The sequence below is a fragment of the Phyllopteryx taeniolatus genome, chromosome 17 (genome assembly GCF_024500385.1).
Source record: "Phyllopteryx taeniolatus isolate TA_2022b chromosome 17, UOR_Ptae_1.2, whole genome shotgun sequence".
Classification (NCBI taxonomy): domain Eukaryota; kingdom Metazoa; phylum Chordata; class Actinopteri; order Syngnathiformes; family Syngnathidae; genus Phyllopteryx; species Phyllopteryx taeniolatus.
The window spans coordinates 9,636,313-9,655,191 of NC_084518.1; the positions used below are offsets into that span (position 1 = coordinate 9,636,313).

At 43.0% G+C, this 18,879-nt stretch overlaps 2 protein-coding genes across 10 annotated transcripts in view; both read left to right on the plus strand.

The window, feature by feature from the left end:
* The window catches only part of lrch2 (leucine-rich repeats and calponin homology (CH) domain containing 2), a 466,084-nt gene that overhangs the window by 98,553 nt on the left and 348,652 nt on the right, over positions 1–18,879 (plus strand). The gene's annotated exons all lie outside the window — the stretch shown is intronic.
* Positions 1–18,879, plus strand: part of smfn (small fragment nuclease) — a 112,886-nt gene that overhangs the window by 24,428 nt on the left and 69,579 nt on the right. For 2 of the 6 annotated variants that reach the window (XM_061751078.1, XM_061751074.1), the window contains one exon: positions 14,233–18,877. The exons of 2 other annotated variants lie outside the window; for them this stretch is intronic. In XM_061751078.1, the coding sequence (XP_061607062.1) occupies positions 14,233–14,344 (112 nt within the window). In that variant the 3' untranslated portion in view covers positions 14,345–18,877. Of the gene's footprint in view, positions 1–13,410; positions 13,542–14,232; positions 18,878–18,879 lie in introns of those variants that run through there. 2 more of the 6 variants (XR_009785070.1, XM_061751079.1) reach the window with 2 other exon arrangements.

Consider the following 18,879-nt stretch of genomic DNA (forward strand, 5'->3'; position numbering starts at 1 on the left):
TATGGCGTTATGATAATGCCACCTCCCAACAGCAACCAGTGCCAGGTCGCACTGATGATCCATTGTCCAAGTTCGTAGGCTCCATCTTCAACGATCTCAGCAACAGGTTTGACCACGGCTTCAGTAGCTCTGACAATGGCAAGCCCTCCTGTCTCATAGCAAGCACATTCGTGTTTGTTAACACCGCGGCCGCAATGCAGCCATCTTTCTTCAGGAGAGTAACAAGTCCCATTGTTAAACATCTTGTTTTTCCCTCCCCAGTCGAAACCTATCAATTCTTTGCGCACAAACTTTGTTGGAAGGCCTGTCCTTCAGCAATGAGTATCTTAGAGTTGCGTACAATAGGAACTCTAACATTTCGTGGCAGGTTTTTCCTTCTCATTAAGCCTTCCCTCACCAATTTGTAGAGACAGCTTGAATTGGGTGGTACTGACCTTATCCACCTGCCTTGGTTGTCCTTTATCTATGTAGCGTCCTGCTCAAAGGTGTCATATTGACCTTGATTACGCTTATCACAGTGTTCCCTCCATTCTGACAGGTCTCCACAATTCCTTCTGGCTAGGCCGACTTTTGCAAACGGTCCTTTCTTTATTACAGGTCATTCGCCATGGCCTGGGATTTACGTAGAGGTAGGGTGACCGGTAACCGGACGGGTAGATGGGTAGTCCTGTTCTATAGAATATACTGTGTACATGAACTGGTATTGTACCCTGTAGTTAGATGTTACCTTTAAGCAGGGAAGGACCCAGTCTTTCATCTCTTGTTGCTGAAATCCCCACTGGGTTCTGGACATGTCCCTTTTGTGAACTCCCTTCCATGCTTGCAGGATTCCTTTGACGGTTAGATTTTTTAATAGACTAGTGCAGTTGTGTATCCACCTTGTCAAAACAGTCCACTGAAGTTGTTTTAGGGGACAGTGAGGGAATTACTTGCTTTCAAGTCCGTTGCATTTAATCCATCAAAGATCTTCTCACTACACATTGGTCTATCTTGTCAAAGTCCTCTTGAGGCACCGAGAGTAAGTCCTTAGGCACTGGCAGGCGTTAATAGTACATGAGACGGCAATAGGGTCCACTAAGATCCTGACTGGCTCTCAGGCTGTTTGCTTTGAACGCGGCTGTGTGGTGGTGTATTGGTCTTTCCCATTACCCAGTTAAAAGATTGAATAAGCCACTGTTCGTGGGGCACGTTTTTGTTATCCGTTACCTGGACTACCTACGTTGAGACGAGATTCTGTCATCGATGTAGACTTGGCAGTGACATTGACAAAAAGCACCAAGGTTTCAAAAGCAGAGGTTTAGGGATGTTCAAAAGTGTCATAGGCAGGTCAGGTCTGTTATCCAGCCTCCTCCAGCCTGAACCTTTCTCTGAACCTTTTTCCTACTGTTCAAGGAGCATCCTTGTTCCTTGCTCGAAAGTATACAATTCTTCTCTTTGGCTGTGATGTCGTGGAAGTCACGTATGGTGTTAGTGTGGATGCAGGAACATTTGTAGAGTCGCTCGTCAGTGAGTTGCAGGTGAAGGTCAAGCAGTGGCAACACGGTTCACATCACATTTTCCAGTATCCTAATGAGTACCAATTTGGACCCATTCTCCTGTACTGTAAACTGTCTCACCGTCCAGTTCAAGGATCCCAAATTTTCCTTCTGGATGGCTTGTTTGAAGTCGATCTTTTCCTTCAGCAGAGTCAGGCCAGTCAAGTCGTTGGATCTCAGTCTCGACTGTAACAGGCTGGTCTAACTTGGTTCTAGGCTTTCAACCATCCAGTTGACGCCGATTAGGTGTAAAACTGTCTTCCAGCAGGTCCAGTTGTACACTTTAGAGATTCCATGTCTTACAGAGATTAAGTGAGACTTTAAGATTCATACATGCCTTTGAAGTTAGTTCCCTCTAAAGGCCACGTGACCGACGAATTGCCCCGTGCGGCCCGTCTGCGTAGCTTGTTGCTGCCCGTCGAACGCCGCGGAGATCATCTCTCGTGATTGTTCCGTTTTAGTTACATGCTATGATGATGTACACAGTGTGCCCCTTGGGTCTACATACCATCTACGCCGCCGTCTTCTCAATCGATTTCTCAGCATAATTAAACGTATCATCTGGTCATCTAGGTCCATTTGTTCTAGCAGACACTGTTCCACGGTCGCCATTGTTGTTGCTTTGTTCCTTCTTACGGAAAGGAAAGTAAAAACGGCTACCGGAAATGGCCCAAAAAATGCAGCGGAAACTCCACCCTGTAGTGTCCTAGCCAATACCAGTCGTAGCGACACCCCCAACTTGAGGTGATCTACAGTACATTTTCAAAACTGCGCGTGTGGGTTGCGCTCGAGTATCAAGGCAAACTACGCGTGGGACAGCCGCAGTGACGTCAGCGCGGTCGCCGTCCGCGCGAGTATGACGAAGCATTAAATCGTCTTTCTTACACAACGGGCTTATTAATATTGCTAGTAAAACTATTAAGAGTAGTCCTCCAAATACTACCTTGAGCCATGGGATTTTAGGCGGTTGTACATCCAGAGGATATTTTGGCAAAATATTAATACCTAAATATTTAATGTTTCCTATAGGAATGGGGTTAATATGGGATTTGATCTGCAGGATTCCATGAGTTTGCTGTTATTGGGAGTATTGTTAATTTCGTCCAGTCGATAGCATAATCTGAAATTTGTGAAAATGTTTTAATGAGATTGAAGACTGCCTGAAGAGAAGACTTGAGTTCCTGTAAATAAAAAGTATATCATCAGCAAATAGATTGATTTTGTGTTCTGTCATTAGGGAGCAGATACCTTTAATATTAGCATTCTGACGTAAAGCGGTAGCAAGAGGTTCGATCAAAATTGCAAATAGCATTGTTGAGAGTGGACATCCTTGTCTGGTTCCTCTTTGTAAAGTAAAACTTTGTGATGTAATCCTATTTGTGGTGACTGTCGCTTTCGGCGATTTGTATAATGTTGCTATCCAATGCATAAATGAGTCTCCAAAGCCAAATTTGCGAAGAACTGCAAACAGGAAAGCCCAGTAAACTTTATTGAAAGCTTTCTCTGCATCAAGTGACATGATGATTGCATTTCAAGTTCAAGTTCAAGTTAGCCGACACATTGACAGAGTAACTTGTAACAGATGACGGCGGAGATTAACCACACTTTTTTTTTTTTATAGCTGCTCCCTCTTTTTATGATCTTTATGCACTTGTTACTGATTTAGGATTATGAGACGTTTTTTATACGACAGTCAGGACCTGTTATCAATGTATGTTATAGCCAAAATAACCTTTCAAGAATAGGAGTAAAAAAATTTCTAGGTTGTGTTGATGAAGTGTTATTATATCTACCAATATAGTTAACACAGTGTCTATCATTCTTAAAATAAAAGGGATTCATTTCTACCATCAGAAAAAGGCTTTTTAATGAATACAATTTAAAAAGGGCATAAGCATCAAATCATGAAAATAAAAAAATGTACAAAAAGGAACTGTATGTGAAACATCTACTCATTCATAAATGAGATAAAACATTTCAAGCTGATCCTTTGAGCTGAAAACCAAAATGACCCAAAAACATCAGTCCAAGGAAAAAGTTGGTTCCATTAGAAGGCTCATTCGATGACAAATGAAATGAGTCCAAAATGTGAAAATCCAATTCAAATTTTTTTTGGGGAAAAAAAAAGGCCAGGTTAAGGTGTGTTAGATCAAGTGGTCTATCTACACATAGGGATAAAATTGTTGGTACCCCTCTGTTAATGAACAAAAAACCCATAGTGGTCACAGAAATAAGTTAAATCTGAAAAAAAGTAATAATTAATAAAAATGTAATGAAACTTAACCAATGAAAATTGGACATTGCTTTCGAATTGTGGCTCAACAGAATTATTTAAAAAAACAAACTCATGAAACAGTCTCCTGTTCAAACAAGGTGTGTCCTCTCATGAGCATCACAGGATTCATCAAACTTGAATCAGTCGGCCTATTTAAAGGTTGACAAGTAGTCACTGTGCTTTGTTCAGAGGTGGGTAAAGTAGCCAAATATTGTACTCAAGTAAAAGTACTGTTACTTTAGAATAATATGACTCAAGTAAATAGCAGCTCTCCAAATATTTACTTGAGTAAGAGTAAGAAGGTACTCAGTGACAAAAACTACTCAAGTAAAGAGTAACTTGTGAGTAACTTGTGATTAAAAAAATAAATAATCAGAGCATGAACGTCAAATAAAAAAAAAAAATATATATGGGAGTCCACACACACCTGCCACAATTTAATTTTTTAACTGCCCAAAAACCAACAACACATGTATTGGGCCTGACAGAAACATTATTTGCTTTATTCACTTAAATTACTGAATGCAGAGGCTGATTGCTGACCAGACCTATTGATAGTGTGTGTGTCTGTCTGTCTATCTGCCTGAGAGAGAGAGAGAGAGAGAGAGAGAGAGACAGAGAGAGAATAATAAAAATAGATCACTATTATAGATCAATAATGGATAAATAAAAGTAGCGAGCGGCAGGTCGATCCTTGTAACGGAATAAAAGTATGGATTCCTCTTCACATAAATACTCAAATAAAAGTATGTAAGTAAGTATGTTGCATTGACTGCGATTGGCTGGCAACCAGTGCAGGGTGTACCCCGCCTCCTGCCCGCAGTTAGCTGGGATAGACTCCAGCATACCCCGCGACCCTAGTGAGGATAAGCGGTGTGGAAAATGAATGGATGGATGTTGCATTGAAACGACTCAGACAAGTACATCCAGCCATCCATCCATTTTCTACCGCTTATCCGAGGTCGGGTCGCGAGGGCAGTAGATTTAGCTGGGACGCCCAGACTTCCTCTCCCCAGCCACTTCATCCAGCTCTTCCGGGGGGGATCTCAAGGCGTTCACAGGCCAGCGTGTCCTGGGTCGCCCCCGGTGGGACGTGCCCGGAACACCTCACCAGGGAGGCGTCCGAATCAGATGCCCCAGCCATTGGCTCCTCTCAATGTGGAGGAGCAGCGGCTCTACTCTGAGGTCCTCCCGGATGACCGAGCTTCTCACCATATCTCTAAGGGAGAGCCTGGACACCTGGAGGAAACTCATTTCGGCCGCTTGTATCCGGGAACTTGATCTTTCGGTCACGACCCACAGCTCGTGACCATAGGTGAGGGTAGGAACGTAGATCGACTGGTAAATTAAGCGCTCCGCCTTTCGGCTGAGCTCCTTCTTTACCACAACAGACCGATACAAAGTCCGCATCACTGCAGATGCTGCACCGATCCGCCTGTCGATCTCCTGTTCCATTTTTCCCTCACTCATGAACAAGACCCCAAGATATTTGAACTCCTCCACTTGGGGCAGGATCTCATCCCAGACCCAGAGAGGGCACTCCACCCTTTTCTGACTGAGGACCGTGGTCTCAGATTTGGCGGTGCTAATTCTCATCCCAGCCGCTTCACACTCTGCTGAAACCGCTCCAGTGAGTGTTGGAGATCACGGCTTGATGAAGCCAATAGAACCACATAATTTGAAAAAATCAGAGATGCAATACTGAGGTCACCATACCGGACCCCCGCTACGCCTCGGCTGCGCCTAGAAATTCTGTCCATAAAAGTTATGAACAGAAACGGTGACAAAGGGCAGCCTGACTCGATGTCCCCCGCCTCCCCCGGAATGTGAGCAAAGTTCTGTCGGAGGTGGGAGTTGAAACTCCTTCTGATTCTGCCAGATTTTCCCAGCAGACCCTCACAATACGTTTGGGCCTGCCAGGTTGGACCGGCAAAAAGGGTGGGTACTCTGAACTGCTGTTTGGTGCATAGGCACAAACAACAGTCAGGACCCCCCCCCCCCGAATGCGGAGGGAGGCTACCCTCTCGTCCACCGGGGTGAACCCCAATGTACATGCACCAAGCGGGGGGGGCAATAAGTATACCCACACCTGCTTGGCGCCTCTCACCGTGGGCAACTCCAGAGTGAAGAAGAGTCCAACCCCTCTCAAGAGGACTGGTATCATAGCCCAAGCTGTGTGTGGAGGCGAGCTTGACTATATCTAGTCGGAACACCCGACCCCCTATGACCCCGCCCACAGGTGGTGATCCCATGGGAAAGGGCCCCATGGGTGCAGGCCCAGCCACCAGGCACTCGCCTTCGAGCCCCACCTCCAGGCCTGGCTCCAGAGGGGGGCCCTGGTGACCCGCGTCCGGGCAAGGGAAAACATCTTCCTGAATTTTTCATGTTCATAGAGGTTTTTGGAGCTGTGCTTTGTCTGGTCCCTCACCTAGGACCTGTTTGCCATGGGTGACCCTGCTAGGGGCATGAAGCCCCAGACAACTTAGCTCCTAGGATCATTGGGACACACAAACCCCTCCACCACGATAAGGTGACAGCTCAAGGAGGGTCAGACAAGTAAAATTTATCCAAAATGTTACTTGAGTAAATTTAACGGAGTAAATGTAGCGCGGTACTATCCACCTCTGTCATTGTGTGAGCCAAAGTGAACTTCATGGAAGACGACCAAGGAGGACACCACTGTTGAAAATAAATCATACAAAAACGAGACTGGAATTTGCCAAACTGCATGTTGACAAGCCAAAAAGGTTCTGGGAGAATGTCTCATGGACATGGAGGGGGAGAGAGCGAGAGAGAGGACTTTATACAGTACAGTATATTTGTATTCTAATTAGTATTTTTGCCATATTGTAAAAACATTTTTCAAATTATTTATCCCCATCAAAGGCTTTCCAAAAGCATATCAACACTTAAAATGCCACAAAACAGGCAAAAACATGTCTTGTAAATTTGACACATTACAGAAAGAATGTTTAACAATCCCGACAATGAATAAATGGATAACAAAAAACGCAAAGCATGTGAAATCACGCTTCAAAAGGGTCTATAATTGAGACATTGCTTCAGCTTCCAGAAGCTGTGGGTGTGTCGCTGGGTGCTCTGATAACCCTGCCTCCAGCTGTCGATCAAATACATCTATCGTGGCTCCTATCTGAAGGCGAGGAGCGATGCACATTGCTTTCACTTTCATGGGCCACAGAATTACTCTGTCCATTTGTTTCCCTCCTGTTGTGTTGCGGGTCAAATTGACCTGTTGTAAAATGTAAGTATTAAGTGCAGTGGCTTAATATTTGTAAACTATCACAATATTGATTGGAATAGTGACAAATGGAGTTAATGAGATATAAGCCATATTTATTGGAATTTTTTGTTTCAGCCACTTTTTGGATAATGGGTAAAATTGACCCAGGAACATTATTTCTGTTCCTGAAAAACAAACATAACAAGAGTTAAAATTCAGCGGGCCATTAATCCATGGAGGAGCCATGACATGTCGCGAGGAGAAGAAGGTGGGGGGAATTGCCTGGTGTATGCGTTGCGAGTTGCAGCCTTCGGCGGTCACATCCGAATTATTTTTTTGCCCTTCATCTTCCACGCCCGCGACATGACTGGCTGAATGCCCTTCGTCATTGCGCGGGACCCATCCCGTGTACTCTAGCCGCTGTCGGGCTGGCGTGGGGCCGCTGGGTGCCAGATCCTGTGCGGTTCGCTGCTGCCTCGCAACACTACACGCGTGGGGCCAGACGGCAGGACATTGTTATCCAAAATAACACCAAATAAACACATTTCAAACACTTAAGGTATTCACTTTTTTTTGTTTCGAGTTGTGGGCATACTTTGATGGTTAACTGCATGCTATGCTGGTACAACTGAGTCCATTATGAATGAGGAAGTGGCATTCCGCGAAGTGGCCACTGCATGGAATAAGAGCGTTTGGTTTTTATATAGTGAGGGACAGAAAATATACGCCCAAACCTTTTGACGTCACAAGGATACTTTTTAGCCCCGCCCACAAAATCAGAGTTTTATGCCATATTTCAGCAATTCAGTGCTATATTGTTCCCAGTCTTTGCACATATTTTCAGCACTGATCTTCAAACATCGTTAATGCATTTAGAAACTAAACACGTTTTGGGGCACTTTAACATCAGTGACATACAGTCAGGGCCTACAAGGGCTTATCTGCTGGCCTAAACATGATCAAAAGCACTGACCTACAATTACATTCCCTTCCCAAAAAAATTTTAATATCATGGAAATGTTTATTTCCATAATTCCATTAAAAAAGTTAAACTTTCATAGATTATAGATTCAGGGCCCACCATTTAAACAATTTCAAGTGTTTGTTTATTTTTATATAATTTGGGCTTCCAGCTCATAAAACCCACAAAATCGTGAATTAAAAAAATTTGAATACTGTGAAAAAAATCAGCCCAAATTTTGTGTCACACATTAATAATCTACTAAACACAAAGCACCTGCACAGGTTTCCCCAGGTGTCATTAAATTGCTTCAGTTTGGTTCAATTGTCTCAGTTGGGTTCAATTTGGAGAAGACTGCAGACTTGACAAATGGCCAGAAGACAATCCTTGATACCCTCCATAGGATGGGTAAGCCACAAAGGTTTATAGCTAAGAGGCTGGCTGTTCACAGAGTGCTGTGTCCAAGCATATCAATGGAAAGTCTAGTGGAAGGAGAAAATGCACCAGCAAAGGAGATGACTGTGGGCTTCAGCGGATTATCAAACAGAGAAGATTCAAGAATCTAGCAGCGATCCAGAAAGAGTGGAATGAGGCGGGAGTTACAGCTTCAACCACCACATTCAGACGCATCCGGGTTATGGGCTACAACTGCTGGGTTTCTTGGGCCAAGCCACTTCTGAGCCTGAGCCAACGTAGGAAGTGTCTCAACTGGGCCAAGGAGAAGATGGACTGGATTTTTCCGATGAAAGTAAAGTGTGCCTTTCATTCAGGAATCAAGGTCCAAGGCTTTGGAGGAAGACGGGTGAAGAACAGAACCCAAGCTGCTTGAGGTCCAGTGTGAAATATCCACAGTCAGTCATGATTTGGGGTGCAATGTCCAGTGCAGGTGTTGGTAAAACTCTGCTTTCTGAAATCAGCAAGAATCAAGGAAATCTGGGCTCCCGTAACTCCCAGGCAATGCCACAGGCTGATTGCCACAATGCCAGGGTGCATCGAGGCAGTGATTAAAGCAAAGGGATTCCCAACCAAGTATTAAAGATTAACATCGTTTTGAAAGTACCATATTTTGATTGATTTAATGTGACCCTAATTTCTTCCTTTTTTTTCTCCAAAAACTGAGAAGTAAATGGTGATTTCTTCACAGTATTCAAATTTTTTGAATTCCTAATTTTGTGGGTTTTATGAGCTAGAATGCCAAATTATGTAAAATTAAGGAAATAAATACTTGAAATTGTTTAAATTGTGGGCCCTGAATCTATAATCTATGAAAGTTTAACTCTTTGAATGGAATTATGGAAATAAATAAACGTTTCCATGATATAAATTATCTTTTTGGAAAGGGTCTGTACATCCATCCATTTTCCGTACCGCTTATCCTATATTCAACTGTTCGACTATATTCTCACGCACTTGTTCACAAAGAGTTGAACCTCGCCCCATCTTTGCTTGTGAATGACTGAGCAATTCAGGTAAGCTCCTTTTATACCCAATCATGGCACTCACCTGTTCCCAATTAGCCTGTTCACCTATGGGATGTTCCAAACAGGTGTTTGATGAGCATTCCTCAACTTTCTCAGTCTTTTTGCCACCTGTCCCAGCTTTTTTGGAACGTGTTGCAACTATAAAATTCTACGTTAATGATTATTTGCTAAAAACAATCAAGTTTATCAGTTTGAACATGAAATATCTTCTCTTTGTAGTGTGTTCAATTAAATATAGGTTGAACATGATTTGCAAATCATTGTATTCTGTTTTTATTTTTGTTTAACACAACATCCAAACTTAATTGGAATTGGGGTTGTGTATATATATATATATATATATATATATATATATATATATATATGGCGGCACGGTGGACGACTGGTTAGAGCGTCAGCCTCACAGTTCTGAGGTTCAATCCCCGGCCCCGCCTGTGTGGAGTTTGCATGTTCTCCCCGTGCCTGCGTGGGTTTTCTCCGGGCACTCCGGTTTCCTCCCACATCCCAAAAACAAGGTGTACCCCGCCTCCTGCCCGATGATGGCTGGGATGGGCTCCAGCACGCCCGCGACCCTAGTGAGGAGAAGCAGCTCAGAAAATGGATCGATGGATGTGTGTGTGTGTGTGTGTATGTATATATATATATATATATATATATATATATATATATATATATATATATATATATATATATATATATATATATATATATATATTCTGGGAGCCCTGGAGGCTCTGGACTCTGGTGCTGCAGAGTTGTGGTACTGCAAATTCTGTGTGCACAGAGCTTACCTCTGTGGGCACAGAGCTTACCTCTGAAGGGTGGGTAGGCTGGCGTGCTCTGATCTCCAGTTAATTTTCTACGTGAACTAGTTCAAAGTTCAGTGCACCATTCCTCTTATCTAGTCATATATTACCAAACAAAATTAATTCCATATCATGACAGTGTGATCGTACAGTGTTTTAACTAAAGCATTCTGATACAAATAATAATTTTCCTAGTAATCAATTTTTACAATTTCTATCAAAGAACACGTTCTATCCCATATACTGAGTGTCCCTGAATGCCCCTCACTTATGTAAACATGAATGGCAGCTGCACTAAATCGGTTGCCAAATACGCCATTTGTCCCCCGACATATAATGGCTCTAATATAGTGTGTTCAGATGGGTTTTGTCCTGGAAGTCCCAACCAAAACCTGGCACTCTTGAATGACAATGAATAGACTTTTGAAAAGTGTTCACAGGCGCCAGAAAGAATGCATTGTTAATAACGTTCATCAGGCAGAAACGAACTAAGTGTAGTTCACATTCGCCCAAAATATGAAATAGTTCATGAACTTTTGTTCATTGAACTCGTTCTGGTACAACACTCTGCTGATCTCTGTGTGGTCCGGGGTTGGCATGGGCCGATTACTGTTTTGAAGGTATACCGCAGTTTTGAAAAGTCAAGGTTTCAATAACTGCTTCGCTGTCCATTACCGGTAATTTGCTTTTTTTGTGGGGATTGGGGGTGCTGCAATATGATTGACTGCTTGCAAAAGCAAGACTGTCACACGCTAAACAATCAGCCTCTTTGATGTTAATATGGAGCGCCGAGCAGCCTAGTCTTTTTTTTTTTCTCGGTTAACGTAAGACGAACGTGCTGATAAGGGAACGAGTGGGTTAATTGTGAGACGAACGCACTCATAAGGCAACGAGTGACGGCAGCAAGAATCGGAGAATCATCTGGACATATTTCAATGTTATTGACAATACAAATTCAGAAAAAAAAATATTAATGACGGTGCCAGTGAATGGAACTGTTGCTGACTTGCTGCACATATAATGAATGTGCATAGGAGAGAATCTTCTCCAAAACAGGACAGATCATATCCAGATAGTAGAAACTGGATCATCTCGCCAAAGCTTGAGGTACTTGGTGTTTCTCAATGCCAATCTTAACTGTAGACAAGTTATCTGGATGCTGATTTTTTTTGTTTTGTTTGTACTTAATTTTTATTTATATTGTTTTGTAGTTATTTGTTTTTTTTACTTTAAAGTTCTTGTTAGATAAATGTTAAAAGCCTAAAATAGTCAAACGTTTATTCGTAAATTCTTACATTTATGTATTTTATATATTTCTTGTAGCACTATGTAAGCGCAGGAATCACCAATATGGTGCCTGCAAGCACCAGGTCGACCCCAAGGACCACATGAGTAGCCCTCGGGTCCGTTGTAAAAATAGCTACCCACTGATGGGACATTGCGATTCCCTAAGTGTTAATATTTATGTATTTACCATGCACCACTCATCAGTAGCACTGCCTCGCTCATTTCCCACATCCTGTCCTCGCCTCGCTCATTTCCCACATCCTGTCCTCTCCTGTCCTTTTCTGTCCTCTCTCATCTTGTTCTATTGGTTAGTTGTTGCATGTCCTCAACGGGTGTAACCCCATCCACAAATAAGAACATGATTTGACTGTTGTAACGTTACTTGTGGTCAAATATCTAGACTAACTATTGTTCTGCTGTGGTTTGCACCCCTATTCCCCTTGTCCATTCTGTCCCTCTGTCTGTCCTCTTAAACCCTTTTCTGTACGGCTACATTTTCAATAGACATAAGCGTAATCAAATTTTTAAAAAAATAAGCAGAAGGAGTATTTCAAACTCCCATGTTGCACAGCAAAACTGTTCCAGCACAAATGGCATACAGATCCACCATTCTGCATGGCCGTGCAGCTGAACAGGACAGGTTAAAAAAAAAATTTATGTATGTACAGTGCCACCAGAAAGTGTTCACACGCATTCACTTTTTCCACATTTTGTTATGTTAGACTTATTCTAAAGCTCATTTGAGTATAGTTTTCTTTTTTTTTAAAAAGCTACATAAAATAAAATCTGAAAAAAATAAACATATTTTCAGACAGTTGTACAAATTTATTGAAAATATAAACATTTTAACATAATATGTACCTAAGTATTCACACCCTTGGCTTAATATTTTGTTGAAGCACCTTTGGCAGCAGTCACAGTCTCAAGGCTTCTTGGGTATGTCTGTACGAGCTTGGCACACCTGTTTTGGGGTATTTTCTCCCATTCTTCTCTACAGATCCTCTCAAGGTCAGTCAGGTTTGATGGGTAGCATCGGTGGACAGCCATTTTTAGGTCCTTCCAGAGATTTTCAATTGGATTCAAGTCCGGGCTCTGGCTGGGTCACTCACGGACATTCACTGGTTGCTCCTGAAGCCACTCCTTTGTTATATTGGCTGTGTGCTTTATCTTGTTGGAAGGTGAATCAACGCCCTAGTCTGAGTTCCAGAGCACTCTGGAGCAAGTTCTCTTGAAGAATTTCTCTGTATTTGGCAGCTGTTATCTTACCCTTTATGCGGACGAGTTGTCCAGTTCCTGCAGAAGAAAAACAGCCCCACAGGATAATGGTACCACCACCATGCTTCACAGTAGGGATGGTGTTAGCCAGGTGATGAGCAGTGCCTCTTCTTCTCCAGATATTCAGGCCAAAAAGTTCTATTTTGGCTTCATCAGACCAGAGAATTTTGTTTCTGCTGGTCTAAGAATGCTTAAGGTGCCTTTTGGCAAAATCCAAGCAGTCTGCCGTGTGCCTTTTAGTGAGAAGTGGTTTCCATCTAGCCACTCTACCATAAAGGCCTGATTGGTGGAGTGCGTTAGCAATGGTTGACCTTCTGGATGGTTCTCCTCTCTCCACAAGAGAACACTGGAGCTCCGCGTTATTGACCATAGGGTTCTTGTTCACCTACCTGATCAAGGCCCTTCTTCCCCGGTTACTCAGCTTGGTCAGACGGCCAGATCTAGGAAGGGTCTCAGTGGTTCTAAACTTCTTCCATTTCCGACTAATCAAGATCACAGTGCTTTTCGGGACCTTCAATGCTGTTGAAATTCTTTTGTATCCTTCCCCAGATTTGTGCCTTGACACAATCCAGTCTCGGAGGTCTGCAGACAATTCCTTAGACTGCACAGACAATTTATTAGACTTCATTGCTTGGTTTCTAGGCTGATATGCACTCCCAACGATGAGACCTTATAGAGAGGTGCGTGCCATTTCAAATGATGTTCAATCAACTGAATTTATCACAGGTGAACTCTGTTCAAGTTGTAGAAGCATTTCAAGAATGATCAGTGGAAATCTGATGCACCTGAGCTTAAGTTTGAGTGTCAAAGCAAAGGGTGTGAACACTTAAGTACCTATTATGTTTGAATGTGTAAGTTTTTTTTTTACAAATTTACACAAATGTCTGATGATTTGTTTTTATTTGTCATTATGGGATATTTAATGTAGATTTTCTTTTAAAAATAAAACTATACTCAAATCAGCTTGAGATTAAGTCTGAGCAAAATGTGGAAAACGTGAACCGGTGTGAATACCTTCTGGTGCCAGTGTATGTATGTATTTATTTATTGAAACTTAACATGGAACATGTTTATTAATGTACCAAATATTACATATTTTGTTTATAACAGATTGTGTTCAATGGAAAAAAAGTTTTATCAGTATTATTTTTAGATATTGAGACAAATAATGCTTCCAAATTTGTAAACAATTACCATTTTCATAAAGATTAACTTATTTTAAAATTATTTTCACCAGGATTTGCTATTTCTAATATTTTTTCCCAATATTAAAAACCTTTGCTTTGTAAATGACTAAAACAATTTTTTTAATATTCAACCTCAAGATTTAGAGGATCATTCAAAAAGCAGGAATTTTGTTTTCTGTTTCAGAGCCTTGGAGGACATCAGGGAGAGCATAAAAGAGCTGCAGTACTACAGAGCCAGCATCTTCAAAGCTACTTTTGAGAAAAAACACCAGATTGTTCAAAATAGTAACAGTTAACAAAAGTCTGTAAACTTTCAAGATCAGAGAGCCTTTTTTTAGCATCACATCAGCCAAATCTATGATGAAGCAGTTATCAGTCATATTAATCAAAAGACTTCTAGCTCTGAGGTTCGTTCGTGTCTGTACTATTAAAAATGTTAGCGGTTCATAAGAGGGAGCTCACCTTTTAGTAAGAAATTATTACTACATCATGTATGTATTTAAAGTTACAGGTAAACTTAAATATTCATATTAAAGTTGAGATTGGTTTCATTTTGCTTTTGTTACGAAGTGAAAATTTAAAACGACATTATGCTCCCCCCGACAATTCAAAATAGTTCCCTGGTGTCTTAATAACATGCCTTTGACATGTTTTTTGTCAAAATATCCCAAGGATCAAGGCTGTGCAAACAATGTTGCGTTTACTGCGTACTCACACGAGTTTGATCGCGGTAGTTGTGGGCACACCTAACGCAAATTTGCTTCATTCGTGCCACACGTGACCGATTCACAGTAAAGTACAACCGACAACTGTAAACAAGTAACATAAATATACTTATCAGATACACCAATTTACTCCTTCACCATTCTCCAGGCCTGCTGTTTTTTTCAGTGTTGGGAAAGTTAATTTTCTACGCAAACTAGTTCAAAGTTAAGTTCACTATTCCAAAAATGAACTTGTCCAGTTCACAGTTCATAATTCAAACATTTGAACTAAATTCACCATTCCACAAATTAACTAGTTCATAGTTTGTTTTGTTGTCAATATGTTGCTGACAATATGTTGCACCCTCAAAATACTGGCATTTAATTTTCCCATTGTTGTCACACTTTCAGTCCACACTAGTAGCCAGCTGCAGCTTTCGTCTTACAATCTCAAAAACATGAGGAAAAATGCGTTGCATGACTGGTCTTTTTAAAAATGAGTAATTAAAACAAAACCGGGACATTTGTCCTAAATGTGCAAAGAAAAACATGCAACACAGTATGACAGGAACAAAAGGGTAAAAGGACATTGATAAGTTTGCATTTCTTGCAGCTCTGGCTGACTATATTAACAAATATTTTATCAGTTCTTATATTACAAAACAAAATAAATTCATATTATCACAGTGTGATCGTACAGAGTTTTAACTCAAGCATTCTTGTACAAATAATAGTTTTCCTAAGAATAATTTTTTACAGTTATGTAGTGTATTACAAAAGAACTACCAAAGAACACATTCACTCCCATTACGCATTGTCCATGAACGTACCTCGCATTCTCACGCAGCTGCGCTCCCATGGCTGCACTGGTTGGCAAATTCGGCGTTTATCCGAGGCTCGTATACAGTGGGTAAGGAAAGTATTCAGACCCCTTAAATTTTTCACTCTTTGTTTTATTGTAGCCATTTGCTAAAATCATTTAAGTTTTTTTGCCCTCATTCATGCACACACAGCACCCCATATTGACAGAAAAAAACAGAATGGTTGACATTTTTGCAGATTTATTTAAAAAAGCAAAACTGAAACATCACACAGCTATAAGTATTCAGACCCTTTGCTCAGTATTTAGTAGAAACACCCTTTTCAGCTAATACAGCCATGAGTCTTTTTGGGAATGATGCAACAAGTTTTTCACACCTGGATCTGCGGCTCCTCTGCCATTCCTCCTCGCAGATCCTCTCCAATTCTGTCAGGTTGGATCGTGAACGTTGGTGGACAGCCATTTTCAGGTCTCTCCAGAGATGCTCAATTGGGTTTACATCAGGGCTCTAGCTGGGCCATTCAAGAACAGTCACGGAGTTGTTCTGAAGCCATTCCTTCGTTATTTTAGCTTTGTGCTTAGGGTCATTGTCTTGTTGGAAGGGGAACCTTTGGCCCAGTCTGAGGTCCTAAACACTCTGGAGAAGGTTTATGTCCAGGATATCCCTGTACTTGGCTGCTTTCATCTTTCCTTCGATTGGAACCAGTCGTCCTGTACCTGCAGCTGAAAAACACCCCCACAGCATGATGCTGCCACCACCAAGGTTCACTGTTGGGACTGTATTGGACAGGTGATGAGTAGTGCCTGGTTTTCTCCACACATACTGCTTAGAATTAAGGCCAAACATTACTATCTTGGTCTCATCAGACCAGAGAATCTTATTTCTCACCATCTTGGAGTCCTTCAGGTGTTTTTTAGCAAACTCCATGCGGGCTTTCATGTGTGTTCCACTGAGGAGAGGCTTCCATTGGGCCACTCTGCCATAAAAAAGCCCCGACTGGTGGAGGGCTGCAGTGATGGTTGACTTTCTAGAGCGTTCTCTCATCTCCCGACTGCATTCCTGGAGCTCAGCCACAGTGATCTTTGGGTTCTTCTTTACCTCTCTCACCAAGGCTCTTCTCCCCCGATTGCTCAGTTTGGCAGGACGGCCAGCTCTATGAAGGGTTCTGGTCATCCCAAACATGTCATGAACGGAACAGAGGATAGGACCCAAAAATGCACGACTCCAAAACAAATTGACAGTTTCCAAAAAGAGAGGTTTAATAGACGGGCATAGGTCGGTACACAGGCAGGCAATCCAAGAGAGGCAACAGTATCCAAAAACATGAGGCAAAGAGACAAGGTCGATAATCGGAACAGGGTCAGGTCTTACTGTGAATCTATGACGTGGAAACAAGGAATGCTGGAACGCGACGACAAGGTACAACGAACTGGCAACGAGAGGAAATGAGACACGAGGTTATATACAAGGGGTAATTTAGGGTGAACGAGGCACAGGTGATGAAGATGCTCACATGAGCAGGTGTGTGTGAAACAGGGGGGGAAGACAAAACCCGGAACACACACACACACACACACACATATGACAGTACCCCCCCCCTTAACGGCCGGCCCCAGACGGCCCTGGGGCCCCTGGATGCGCAACGTGGAAGTCCCGAATGAGCGAATCATCCACGATAAACGCAGACGGTACCCAGGAACGCTCCTCAGGCCCATAGCCCTCCCAGTCCACCAGATATTGAAACCCCCTGCCCCTCCGACGAGATGACAACAGCCGCTTCACAGAGAAGACAGGGCCCCCATCCACAAACCGGGGGGGAGGAGGGGGCCTGGAAGGCGGGACCAGAGGGGACTCCCGGGCTGGCTTGAGTAGGCTGACGTGAAAAGTAGGGTGGACCCGCATAGACCTTGGGAGCCTCAGCTTCACGGTGACAGGGTTGATTATTTTTGTGATGGGGAAGGGCCCAACGAACCTGGGAGCGAGCTTCTTGGACTCCACCCGGAGTGGAATATGTTTGGTCGAAAGCCAAACTCGCTGACCCACTTTGTAGTTCGGGGCCGGTGTCCTCCGACGGTCAGCAGCGGCTTTGTAGGACCGTCCCTGGCGCAGCAGCATCTGGCGGGCTCGCTCCCAGGTCCTCCTACAGCGTCTCACCAAGGTTAATGCCGCTGGAACTGTGGATTCTGGGGCTATGGCAGGAAACAGAGATGGTTTGTAACCATGCACAACGTGAAAAGGCGATAGACCAGTGGATGCAGAGGGGAGGGAATTGTGGGAGAATTCGACCCAAACCAGTTTCTGAGACCAGGATCGCGGCTCCTGTGAAGCGAGACATCGGAGCCCCGTGTCCAGGTCCTGGTTCAGCCTCTCGGTTTGGCCGTTGGTTTCAGGATGAAACCCGGATGACAGACTGACGGTAGCACCTATGAGTTTACAAAACTCCTTCCAAAATTGCGAAATGAATTGGGGACCCCTATCAGACACCACATTCTTGGGGAAACCATGGAACTTAAAAACCTGATTAATCATTAGCTCGGCAGTGTCTTTAGCTGAGGGGAGTTTTGGAAGTGCAATGAAGTGTGCCATCTTAGAGAACCTGTCAACAACTGTAAGAATGGTGGTATTGCCTTTAGAGGCCGGTAATCCTGTAACAAAGTCTACGGAAATGTCTGACCAAGGACGTTGTGGTATTGGCAGGGGTCGCAACTCCCCAGAAGGACGTTGATGAGAGGCCTTGTTAGCAGCACATACCTGGCAAGCATTGACGTAATCGCTAACATCCCTCCTAACATTAGGCCACCAAAAGCGCTGTTCGACCACTGATAGCGTCTTGGCAATGCCTGGGTGACATACCGTTCGGTTCGTGTGAGCCCAGTGGATGACTTTTCCCCTTAAGGTCGGAACCACATAAAGCCTGTTCTCGGGGCAATCTTCAGGGCTAGGAGTGTCTTTCAGAGCCCCTTCAACCGCAGTCTCAATGTCCCAAACAAAAGCGGAAATGAAGCATGACTTAGGCAAAATAGTCTTAGGGTCGGACAAAGAACTCTCCTCGGAGAAAATGCGTGACAAAGCATCTGGCTTACCATTTTTAGAACCCGGTCGGTATGATAACGTAAAATTAAATCTAGAGAAGAAAAGAGCCCATCTAGCCTGCCTCGCATTTAATCTTTTGGCAGTTTTAATATATTCAAGGTTCTTGTGATCTGTCCATACTAAAAACGGAGTATGTGCCCCCTCTAGCCAGTGCCTCCACTCCATCAAAGCCACCTTGACTGCCAACAGTTCACGGTCGCCAATGTCATAATT